At 42.4% G+C, this 12,618-nt stretch overlaps 1 protein-coding gene across 2 annotated transcripts in view; it reads left to right on the top strand.

Moving 5' to 3' along the window:
- Window positions 1–8,467: 8,467 nt before the first annotated feature.
- Window positions 8,468–12,618, top strand: part of LOC120063958 (calpastatin-like) — a 72,689-nt gene continuing 68,538 nt past the window's right edge. The window contains exons 1-2 of one of the 2 annotated variants that reach the window (XM_039014276.1): window positions 8,468–8,647; window positions 11,884–11,973. In XM_039014276.1, the coding sequence (XP_038870204.1) occupies window positions 8,594–8,647; window positions 11,884–11,973 (144 nt within the window). In that variant the 5' untranslated portion in view covers window positions 8,468–8,593. Of the gene's footprint in view, window positions 8,648–9,090; window positions 9,413–11,883; window positions 11,974–12,618 lie in introns of those variants that run through there. The other variant, XM_039014284.1, reaches the window with a different exon arrangement.

Below are 12,618 nucleotides of genomic sequence, written 5' to 3' on the forward strand. Positions count from 1 at the left end.
TAAATGCTGTTTTTTATTGAGCACCATATGCTTTAAGATGTTTCATGCCATACTGAATATCTAGAAATATATGAGGAGCATTGGGAATACTGCTAAAATAGGCAAATGCCATGAAATGGCAGTAGGGTCGAATCCGTACCACCAATAGATACCAATTGCTAGTAATGGCTATGACCAAAACAGTGCTTTTGGGGAGAATTGTAAGAATATTAGCAGTAACATTGAAGGCAATAACAGTAGAACAGATACATTTGAAAATTGCACCACCTCCTGGGCTAAACTCCCATGCTGCGAGTGTGACCTGTGGTTGCATCACCATACCTGCAGACTATAACTTTCTATAATCAGGGTCCCTAGGACTGTGAGTCCAACACCTGTTGTGAAAATGTAACAAACGAGTGAAACGTGCATATTCTCTATTACATGTACCAAAAGGGTCCTATATAGGTTTAGCTTTATTTGAACATCTTGGTACATATACAGAAACATACCTAAAGTGTGATGAAACATGAAACAGCAACACATGTTCCATGGACGGCTAGTGCATCACCAATATCCGACATAACACCCTTGCAGACTCGAAATCTCATCATGTCTATCAATACTTCAGTTCTTGACTAAGATTTTTCATGGATTTACAGGGTTGACAAACAGAACGATTCATTGCTCAATATAGATCAAATGTGTGGGAATATCCATTATGGAATATCCCTGTGGCAACCAGAATCATTGAATACCACCAGGGGGCATAAACGATAGAACCTCCACTGGGAGTCTAACGAAAACAATCTTGTGTTACTCAGACATTCTGTGGAATGATGGGGCGTGGCATCTCCCTATTCTGCAAGTAAAAGCCAGGACAAAAGTATCTTTCATCTTTCCATCTTGTAGCCCAAGCAAAGAAAGGAAATCACAATCTAGATAAAAGACAACTGACTACTAGGCCTAGCCTGGTAATCAGTGGCGACCCGTCATTCAGGATAGAGACCCACCTGTTTTGAGCCCCACCTGTTTAGCTAGAAAATATATATACAGCATATTATTGAGTTAATAAAGCCGCATACAAACAGGGTCTATTTCTTGAGTTAAGGCAACTCCAAAATGCAGGTGTTTCAGCCTAGCTCAGTGCTTTCTGTGGTGGAGGGGCAGCCAGCGGAATATACAGAGCGTAGGTGCTGGTAATCTTCTTTAGTTGCGCCGTGATTGGCTCAGTGTTCTGTCACTCATGGGGACACTACGTCACCGCAGAATCTACAGGGAGATTTAGGCAGTTCAAGCCCCCTTTTGGTGCTGCCATAGATTTACATTAGAAGTGCCCACGCGAGAAGGCTCAAGGTCATTGGCCACAGATAAAATGACATTGAATCACATCATATCTACCGTAGCTGTGATTGGACTGATCATGTTACTCTCAAAATCTTAGCTCGCAAGCTAGACAATCAGTCATCATCATGAATCACGTCAACAATCTACTGGCAAATCCTTTTCAATCCTTGTCATATGAAGATAATTATAGATAAAAGGTATTGGTGCTCATCGGCCATTGGACATAAACATTACACAACAAGTCGGAAATCGCAAATTCCACAATGAGGGGTTTGGAAGGAATCAGTGGCTAACTGCAAGCGTTGCAAAGCAATCACTATTTTGCTTCGCCTGCCTGCTATTCAGTGGAGAGGGTATGTGGTCCAGGTCTGGGTTTAAGGATTTAAAACATCTGTCTGAAATGGTATCTTTTCCAAGCTTAAAAGGATAAACATTCACTCGCAACACCATGGGCCAGAAAATATTGAATATATTGGCCATGCTGTCAATCCAGCATGACTTCTGCCGAGTTGAAAACAACTGCAAACTCTGAAAAAAACGGGCTCCAACTCATAATTCCAAACCGGGAACTCTTTCTAGAGCTCTGACCTGAAGTCACTGACTTCATGAATAGACCTTGTTTTTTTCGACTTCCCAGTTGTTTTGATGACAAAATTTGCGCACAAGAAGGACCGCTGCACCACCTTCCTGTTCAAGTGAGCACAGCACAACAAAGGTGTGTCCAAAAATGTATTGTATGCTGCTGCATAAATTAGCTCATGAGCTTTTCTTCATGAGGAGGGGATACTAAACTCAGCAAAAAAAGAATTGTCCCTTTTTCAGGAACCTGTCTTTCAAAGATAATTCGTAAAAATCCAAATAACTTCACAGATCTTCATTGTAAAGGGTTTAAACACTGTTTCCCATGCTTGTTCAATTAACCATAAACAATTAATGAACATGCACCTGTCTTGTCTCATTACGCACACCTGGTTCCCATTCCCCTTGATCAGTATGTTATATATGTGCAATCTATTCCCCACTGTCCTGGTTTGTTATTGTTCCCATGTCCGTTGGTCTTGTGAGTACTTTTCTTTGTTGTTTCGGCTTTGGTGCTACGTGTATTGTGCACTTGTTATTTCGGGTCTCATCCTGTGTAATATTTAGAGGTTTAAACCTCTCTTTTGTTTGGGTTACATCCCTGTGTATTTTATATACATGTTTGTTTTGGTCATTTCTCTCCGTGCCTTTTTCATGACATGTTGTATTTTGGATGGAGTAATACAACTTTTATGTATTCCTGCACCTGTCTCCGATTCTTATACAACGTGACAGCATAACCGACCCATCAAAATGGAGAAAGCGGGAAAGGCAGAGCTGGCGACCATCGTAGAGACAGTCCAGCATCACGAGGACTGTCTCTCCAGACTCTGCAGCGCCATGGACAGCGTGCTGGCAACCATCCTGCGTTTGGAGAGGAATGGGCACAAAGGTTCTTTTTACGCACGTCTACCGGCACTACGGGATCCCGGAGGACATTGTGTCAGATCTTGGTCCTCAGTTCACCTCACGCATATGGAAAGTGTTCATGGATCACCTGGGGATCACGGTCAGTCGACCCTAGCACCTTGGCAGCCGAGCCAGACCGAGGCCCCTGCGGTGGACAAGTGGTTTTGGCGTGCTGAGGAGACCTGGAATGCTGTGCACATTCGTCTCCAGCGGGCTGTGCGTCGGCACAGGGTACAGGCCAACCGCCACCACAGTGAGGGGCCTGTTTTCTCTCCAGGAGACCAGGTCTGGCTCTCCACCCGGAACCTGCCCTGCCGGAAGCTGAGCCCGCAGTTTGTGGGGCCGTTTAAAGTCCTGAGGAGGGTTAATGAGGTAACGTACCGTTTGCAACTCCCTGCTGATTACCGCATTAACCTGACTTTTCATGTGTCTATCCTAAGGCCAGTGGTGCCTGGTACCCTCGCAGAGGCTGGACCCAGTGACGCCCCGCCTCCTCTTCTAGACATCGAGGGAGGTTCGGCGTACTCGGTCCGTGAAGTTCTGGATTCGAGGCGTCGGGCGAGGCGTCTCCAAGACCTCATCGACTGGGAGGGGTATGGCCCAGAGGAGCGGTGCTGGGTTCCTGCGGTAGACATCCTGGAGTCGGTGCCCTGATTCCGTGCACCAGCTCCGGAGGTCTATGTCACTGGCTTTCTAGGCGTCACTGAACTGGATTCATTATCACCAACCCTGGACTGTCTTGTCTCATTACGCACACCTGGTTCCCATTCCCCTTGATTAGTATGTTATATATATGAGCCCTCTGTTCCCCATTGTCCTGGTCGGTTATTGTTCCCATTGTCCGTTGGTCTTGTGAGTACCTGTGCATTGATTCGGCTTTCGTGCTATGTGTATTGTGCACTTGTTATTTCGGGTCTCGTCTCGTGTAATATTTAGAGGTTTAAACCTCGCTCTTTTGTTTTGGTCATTTCTCCCCGTGCCTTTTTCATGACATGTTGTATTTTGGGTGGAGTAATAAAACCCCCTATTACATATGTAACAGTATAACTTTAGACCGTCCCCTCGCCCCGACCCGGGCGCGAACCAGGGACCCTCTGCACACATCAACAACAGTCACCCACGAAGCGTCGTTACCCATCGCTCCACAAAAGCCGCGGCCCTCGCAGAGCAAGGGGAAACCCTACTTCAAGTCTCAGAGCAAGTGACATAACCGATTGAAACGCTATTAGCGCGTACCCGCTAACTAGCTAGCCATTTCACATCCGTTACACATATTCCTGTGCCTGCCTCCGATCCTTATACAACGTGACAGACAGACACCGTTTGTCACCGTTATAGTGCAACTAATGTATTGTTTAGTGTAGTGGCTTTGCTGGCATGCATCTAAAAAACAAGTGGGACGTTTGCCCCACCAGGGGAAGATAAGGTCTTACAAACCTAAAGTTTGATAATCCAAACTTGACCGTGTTAACCACCTTCTTCACCTGTTTCTTTTAGTTCAAATATTTTTTATTGAACACACACAAGAATGGTGTATAGGTATAAAAGACAGGTATACAATTCTTATCTAAACATAAAAGAGCAGACAGAGACAAAAAGACCCAGAGTTCTGGGTACAAAACAAATATTACAAAACAAGACATACAGAACAAGGACAGGTAGAAAGAAAGAAGGTAGATGTCACCCCCCACTTATTCCCCCACTTCTTCACCCCCTTTATCCCTTCCCCTTATTCCCCTCCCGACTGCTCGGGTGGCGGTGCCAGCACATGCCGCCCAAAGGTGGATTAAAATATTACAATTGAGAGTGCGTTAAAAAGTACAAATTCACAGCGCCGAATGGTCCAAGTAAGAGAGGAAAGGCTGCCAGATTAGATCAAATGTTGATAATTTATTGTTCAGAATATATCTAATTCTTTCTAAGTGTACAGTGTTTGCCAATTCGCTGAGCCATAATTTGGTAGTGGGCGCTTCCCTCTTTTTCCAAAACAACAAGATTAGTTTTTTTGCCGAAATGAGACTGTAAGAGATGAGTTGTTTTTGAGGGTTGGTTAATCCGTTTAGGGAATCAGACACTCCCAGGATTATCAGAAGCGGGTCTGGGTCAATTGAAGTCTCCAGAACTTCAGAGAGGATCCTAAAAATTCCACACCAATAACCATACAAGCTAGAGCATAGGGCAAAGCAGTGAAGTAGTGTACCCTGTGCAGCCTGACATTTATCACACATAGGGGATGTATCAGGAAATATCCTATGCAGTTTGGTTTTGGAATAGTGTAATCTGTGTAATACCTTGAATTGTATGAGACGATGTCTGGAGTTAATGGAGCAGGTGTGGATATACTCCAAGCTATCTTCCCAGTCTGCCACCGAAATGTCAGTCCCTAGTTCTTCCTCCCATTTTGCCTTAATGGCATCTGTAGAAGGTGTGCTAACAGATTGAAAAGCATCATATAAACGAGATATCAGTTTGTCTGAGGTGGGGGATGTTTTTATGCATCCGTCAAACATGGAAGGCTTAGCGTTCCCAAATGTTGGGAGGTGTTTTCTAACATAGTCTCTGATTTGTAGGTATCTGAAAAAGTTACTTCTGGGAAGATTATAAGTTTCCCTCAGCAACTCAAAGGAAGCAAAGGTCCCTTCTATATATAAATCCCCTATGGTACTTATCCCCAACTCTCCCCATTGCTCAAAGGTGTTATCAAGGTTAGAGGGGGCAAAGGAGGGGTTCCTGGCAACAGGGAGCATGAATGACATTGGTCTAAGCTCAAAGTGGGTTTTAATTTGCTTCCAGATTCGGACTGTGCTATGTACTTCACCTGTTTCTTAAATGTTAAGTTGGAGTCCAAAATGACGCCGAGATACTTGATGTTAGACACAACCTTCAGATTCTCCCCGTCGACAAGAACAGCTCGTTGGGAAGAATCATTGGTTTTCTTTAGAGAAGTACATACAAACAGTCCAGTCAATATTTAAATGCAGGCAAGAATCAGTCATCCATTTAGCATAGCTTCAGTTAACTTGTCGTCAATTTTTTGAGTGTACATACAGGACTGTATCGTCTGCATAAATATGCATGTCAACTTGTGGGCAAGCAAGTGGGATAATTTTTATAGACGGTGAACAGAAGGGGGCTTAATATTGACTGAGTGTCTCCCAGACTAACCCTTTGGCTTCTTTTTGTCAGATAGGAATGCATCCAACTAATGGCTTCAGTGGACACATTAAGGGAGGGTATTTTGGAAAAGAGGACCTCATGATTCACAGTGTCAAAGGCCTTTATTAAGATCCATAAAGACTGTGCCGACTTCACCACCTATGTCCAGTTTAGAGTTAATGCACTCCAGAAAATAGCAATTGGCTGTTTCGGTAGAATGGTTAGTTCTGAATCCAAATTGCATTTGATGTATGGAGTTTCCCTGAATGAGGTGATCAGTCAGATGATCAGCCACCCATCTTTCTGCTACTTTTGATAGCACTGAAAGAATGCTTATAGGTCGGCCATTTTCCACCAGTGTTGGGTCACCAGATTTTTAAACAGGTATCACTGCAGCAGACTTCCAAGCATTGGGGAAGAACCCATATTTGATGGACAGATGAACTAGATGTACAATAGTGGAAATCAAATTGTGTGTCTTCAGGAATACAGTGTCTTGACCTAAATACATATTTTGTTCTAGAGCTCCTGAAGAAGCTGATAAAACTGTCCACTGCAGAAGCTGAGATTTCAGGAATTTTGAATATTGGTTTATTATTATCCATGGGGGGGGGGGGGGGGGGGGTGAGAACTGTGGTCGTGCTTGACAATCTTTGAGCCAGTTCCCTGACAGTCAACAAAAAAATTGTTAAAGGTGGTGGATATTAAATTGGAGTCTTGAATTAGAATGCCATTAACCTTTAAATCAGGATGCTTTTTGGACTATTCAGCTCCTCTCCCTGTTAGTTTGTTGAGATTTTCCCAAATCACTTTGCCATTTCCTTTTGCTTCGTTGATCACTCTGAGGACGAACTCTGCTTTTGTTTTTTGTATATTCCATACCAAATTATTTTTCAGTGATATAAATATAGGTAAGTTGTCATGCTGACCATATTTCAGTGTTTTTTTTTTCAAGGAAAGCTCCTGTTCTTGCTTTTGCTTTCAGATGTCCTCGTTGAGCCATGGTAAAGAGGTTTTACGTCTTGGATTATTTTGAAATTTCCTGGTAAAAGATGTATTCACGTTGTCAATAGCTGACAGAAATGTTCTGTTTCAAGACTCTGGGTCTTCATTGCGTAACAGATCAGACCAGTCAATTTGATTTATAGCTGCGTCGTAGTTACTCTGCTTCATTTTCTGTTTGTTTTTTTAGCGTACTGTTGCACATTGATATGGTTCTTAAAACTATTTCTAGTGAGCTTTCTAAGCATCAATGTAACATTGTGGTCAGATATGCCAGTTAATAAGTTAATGAACTTAGTTATTCGATGAGGCCTGTTAAAGAACACCAGATCAATCAAAGTCTAGGATGTCTGTTACTTTGGCTGGTCCTTGTATTATTTGAGTCAAATCAATATAGATTAAATGTGTGGGAATATCCATTATGGAATATCCCTGTGGCAACCAGTACCATTGAATACCACCAGGGGGCATAAACGATAGAACCCTCACTGGGAGTGTAACGAAAACAATCATGTGTGACTCAGACATTCTGTGGAATAATGGGGTGTGGCTTCTCTCTCTTCTGCAAGTAAAAGCCAGGACAAAATTATGTTTACAAACCACAGAACTCGTCTTTACATCTAGTAGCCTAAGAAAGGAAAGGAAATCCGCAATCTAGATACGTGACAACATTCATGTACGCTCGCGGGAGGGGTATAGCCTACTACAAACCTCATCAAGGAGTTAGTCAGCTAACTTCGATAAACAACCAGAAATAACTACAGATGTTCTGGATCATTAAGAGATCTGGATTTAGATGTGTTTTTGGTTGTTGAGTCAATTAGACCATGCCCATTTCAAGCTTATCTTTCTAAAAAAATAAAACGTTATTTCAGAATATTTCGGCAAGTTAGCTGGCTAACTCATTGATCCCATTGATTCTGCTTTGTAGTATACCCCCTCATGCAGCTGGTGAGGCTACATTAGGCCAACAATATGAAGCTGTCAAGAATAACATGTGAGTGCATAAAGAGGGAAAATGTAGGCATATAGCGTGCTGAAGTATTTTATGGCCAATCTGGAACAAGCCCTATCTATCGGTTGTGTTTGGTAGACCAGATGTGTCCATATACATGTAGATATGTTTGAGGATTTGCCTTTGATCCTTCCCTATATTTACTTATTTACTTCACTAAGTAAATAATTGGGATGTGATGTCATACGAAATACATTCAAATGAGATTAGCAGGAGATTTAATGGGTATGTTACCTCAGGTTCTTTATTCTTGGCTACTGTGTATGATTTTCAGGAGGTTGTTGGTCTATTAAAGTGACTGGGGAACTATAGGAAGGAAGGGTGCTACTGATACGATAAGAAACTAAAGACAAAAGACCCCATTTCTTAAGTACTTCAACCTCCTGATTCACACGGTCACACACACACACACACACACACACACACACACACACGTTGATTTCATTTGAGCAAAACTATTTTGAGTTCATAGCGCGAGGGGCACACTTTCGCGCCAGAGGGGCCAATTTGATTCACTCGGTTCCCCAGCCAGCCAGCGGTTCCTAGAAGAATATCTGTTGAGCCACCGTTAAGTTTTGGAAATAAAAAGGTATTTGCGTTGCAGCGATGCCACACAAAAAGAGAAGCCATGCCCATGGCCAACATAATAAGTCACCGGAGGTGAGTTTTCCTTCTAAATAGTTGTTGCAGGGTAGGCTGCTTTTTCATTAAAATGTTTAAATGAATTAACCTCGGTCAAGAGCTGGCCACAACTGTGCAATCGACCAAACAACGGTCCAACGTTTGGATGCAGGAATGTCTAATGAGTAGGCTACGCGCGAGTTTTGCCTCAATTGGCATCCTCTTATAGATCGTAGCCAGGTACATATCTCTAATAACTAACTTTGAGAAAGGATAAGCTGATATCCTTATGGAAAAGAGTATAGGCTACTATATTGCAACAGTAATCGTTTTATCTGAGGCATTTGCATTACGCACCAATTGCGCAATCACCCCCATCAACCCCAAACAGGAATTGTGGTTTTGGACGATAGGCTATAAATGCAGTTCAGCCGTCGATTGTCAGTGGGTTATGCGGAAAAGATAGACTCGTCTGGCAAACTTAACTAAAAAGAGAATTAGCTATATGCCGTGAAATGCAAACCTAGCAGTCTCTTGACATCACCACAGCCGCGCTGTATAGACACTTCGTTTAGGGTACGATAATGGTCAGTCGGGTTTACTGTAACATTGTTTGAACACACAGGGAGTGGCCCTCTGGAACGCATGGGAAATAATTATGCTTTAAAGGTACACGGGAGACAGGCTAGACTAGAGGCGACACATATTTAGACAGAGGTATCCGTAGGCAATAGACGATTCTTCTCATCTTCACCGCTTCTCACAGTTTCCATCATGGCGTATGCTGCCTATTGGACCAGCCTTGTGAGTATATGGTTATAAGCCACCGATTTCTCCAACTTCTGTATTAACATAACATCCCTCTGGTAGCGATGTGTCTGAGTAAATCCATCTCCATTCTAGGAAGCATTATTGTAGTAGAGACTTCGCCTTAAATAGTTATACAAACAGCCATTCCAACTTTTGTCATGGTAAAGTTGATACACACTGTGTTGTGTTGACCTATTAGTTTACAATAAGTTATAGAATCAACAAGAAGCCTATTGATATGAAATGAATGACTTATGTTCTGGACCATAAAAAAAGGGTTGGGCCAGCATTTCTTGGCAGGTCAGAGCATTATTTTGTAGGGCGTGTGACTGTTTAAACATTAGACATGATAAAATACACATTCAGCTCCTGGCACAATTGTCTGTACTTTTACAGATGCAGATTTAGAGAGGCATTGGGGTTGGTCAGCCTATCACCTTTAACTCTTGTTTGAATACAACTGTTAGATATCCAAATATGGTCGTTATGTCCACTCTCTGAACGTCTCCTGAGTGTGCAAGTCCAAGTAGAGACTGAATCATTTGTTACCTCTTCACTTACATATCTCATAAAGTTGTTTTTAAAGTACCATGGCACATAAGGGATCATTTGTAAAACCAATATGGCAGTTCCATGCTGCCTGGATCTTTAATTTAAAGACCCTTGCTCCCTTCGGTCTCAACGTAGACTTTGATCTGAAGCCATTCTTGTGATTATTGTGACTTTGCCATTTGTAATTGTTTGTAAGCTTGTGTAGTCTAAAATGAATCTATGATCGTATGCTATCCATTTGTTTTTTGTATACTGCTCTTTGTATGCCATTTTAATATTTGAGAATTAACCAATGATCTTAGGCCACTCTTGGCACCTTTGTGTCTTTTGACACTATATAAACGAGTCATCCCGCAGTGTTTGTGATTATACCCTGATGAAGACAGCTTGGCTGTCGAAACGTTGGTAATAAAAATTTTGCATCTGAGCTGCATCTGAGTGTGCGGCTCTCCTTTATTTTTAAGTTTTCTACTCCGCTAGCCAGCACCTCGCCTAAATAGGTGTTTGTTTCTTTTTCTACTAGATAGTTCCATGCTACCATCTGAATTTTGATGGAACTTTTTACAGTATCATAAGCTGGTTGTTATAACCCGCTATTACAGGTTAATGGCACTCTTCTAATATAATAAAATGGAGCATAACTTCATTGCCTTCAGAACATTATAGGCTTTACGGCAAGTTAGGGACTTTACTGTAATATCCAAACCAACATTAGTGACCTTTCAGACAATGGGTGCAGATGACCACTTCTTTACAAGACCCAGGTGGTTGTCTGTGGACCTATTTTTTATTTTTTTATTTCACCATTATTTAACCAGGTAGGCTAGTTGAGAACAAGTTCTCATTTACAACTGCGACCTGGCCAAGATAAAGCAAAGCAGTGTGACACAGACAACAACACAGATTTACACATGGAATAAACAATAAACAAGCCAATAACACAATAAACAAGCTAATGACACAGTAGAAAAAAAGAACAAGAAAGTCTATATGCAGTGTGTGCAAAAGGCATGAGGAGGTGGCAATAAATATGCCTTAGGAGCGAATAATTACAATTTATCAGATTAACACTGGAGTGATAAATGAGCAGATGATGATGTACAAGTAGAGATACTGGTGTGCAAAAGAGCAGAAAAGTAAATAAAAACAATATGGGGATGAGGTAGGTAGATTGGGTAAGCTATTTACAGATGGACTATGTACAGCTGCAGTGATCGGTTAGCTGCTCAGATAGCTGATGTTTAAAGTTGGTGAGGGAAATAAAAGTCTCCAACTTCAGCGATTTTTGCAATTCGTTCAAGTCACTGGCAGCAGAGAACTGGAAGGAAAGGCAGCGTGTTGGCATGAGGTGTTGGCTTTGGGGACGATCAGTGAGATATACCTGCTGGAACGTGTGCTACGGGTAGGTGTTGTTGCGAAATAGAAAGCCGATTTTAGATTTGATTTTGGATTGTAGATGTTTAATATGAGTCTGGAAGGAGAGTTTACAGTATAACCAGACACCTAGGTATTTATAGTTGTCCAAAAATTCTAGGCCGGAACCGTCCAGGGTGGTGATGATAGTCGGGCGAGCGGTTGCGGGCAGCGAACGGTTGAAAAGCATGCATTTGGTTTTACTAGCGTTTAAGAGCAGTTGGAGGCCAGGGAAGGAGTGTTGTATGGCATTGAAGCTCGTTTGGAGGTTCGTTAGCACAGTGTCCAAGGAAGGGCCATAAGTATACAGAATGGGCCTTCAAAGGGTGCAGTAAGGCCTTCAAAGGGTGCAGTTAGGTATTGGAGCACACGCACACTCAATTGTCTTGACTACATGTGATTTGTTTAACATTAACATTGTATATTTGTGTGGGTGTGTGTGTATGCGTGTGCGTGCTTGTGATTCTGTGTGTGTGTGTGTGTGCGTGTGTCTTTTGCAGCAGAGAACAGGTCCTAGTACCACACTTGGAGAGAAGCAGGTGGATGGCCGGTCTTATAATACTCGAGCTGCTGCAGCCTCTAAGGCTCAGGTAAGACCCTTCTAAACAATGTTGACATCTTGGTGCGGATACACTTGACAGTTACCTCTGGTAGTGCAGAGGTGGTGCACTCAACTACACTAATGTGATGAATAACTGACTTAGAACTGAGGACCTGTGTTTTCTCCGAGTCAACAGCTAGACTTTTGTCTGTGCCACAGCTGACGTTCCCTTCTGGGGAAAAATAAAGTTATGCTATACTATTCTATCCTATTCTATTCTACTTTAACTCTGTAGACTTTGTTGCCCTCTGGTGGGGTAAAGAGGCATGTACTTAGTCACATGAATGAGTAGGATAACATGTGGGCATGCAGGCTGCTAATTTCACCACACACTTGACTGGATCCATTTCTTTATCCATATCAGTGATCTGGTTTCACAAGGCTCTCTGGGACTTTGTTTGTTTGGTTGCAACTTTTGTCAAAGTTAGAAGTTACTGACTTAATTTAAATGGAATGTTTATGTTACATGCACATCTTATCAAGCGATTCAAATCGATCCGGAGGTAGTTCACAACAAAAGGTTGTCTTAGTTCCAGTGTGTCTTCCCAAGATGCAACAGCTGGTTTTACAGGCTTGGTGAGCTGACACAACACATCTCTGAAGGTGTTTTTAGAAGCATGAGTGTGCTTGATGA

The sequence above is a fragment of the Salvelinus namaycush genome, chromosome 2 (genome assembly GCF_016432855.1).
Source record: "Salvelinus namaycush isolate Seneca chromosome 2, SaNama_1.0, whole genome shotgun sequence".
Taxonomy (NCBI): domain Eukaryota; kingdom Metazoa; phylum Chordata; class Actinopteri; order Salmoniformes; family Salmonidae; genus Salvelinus; species Salvelinus namaycush.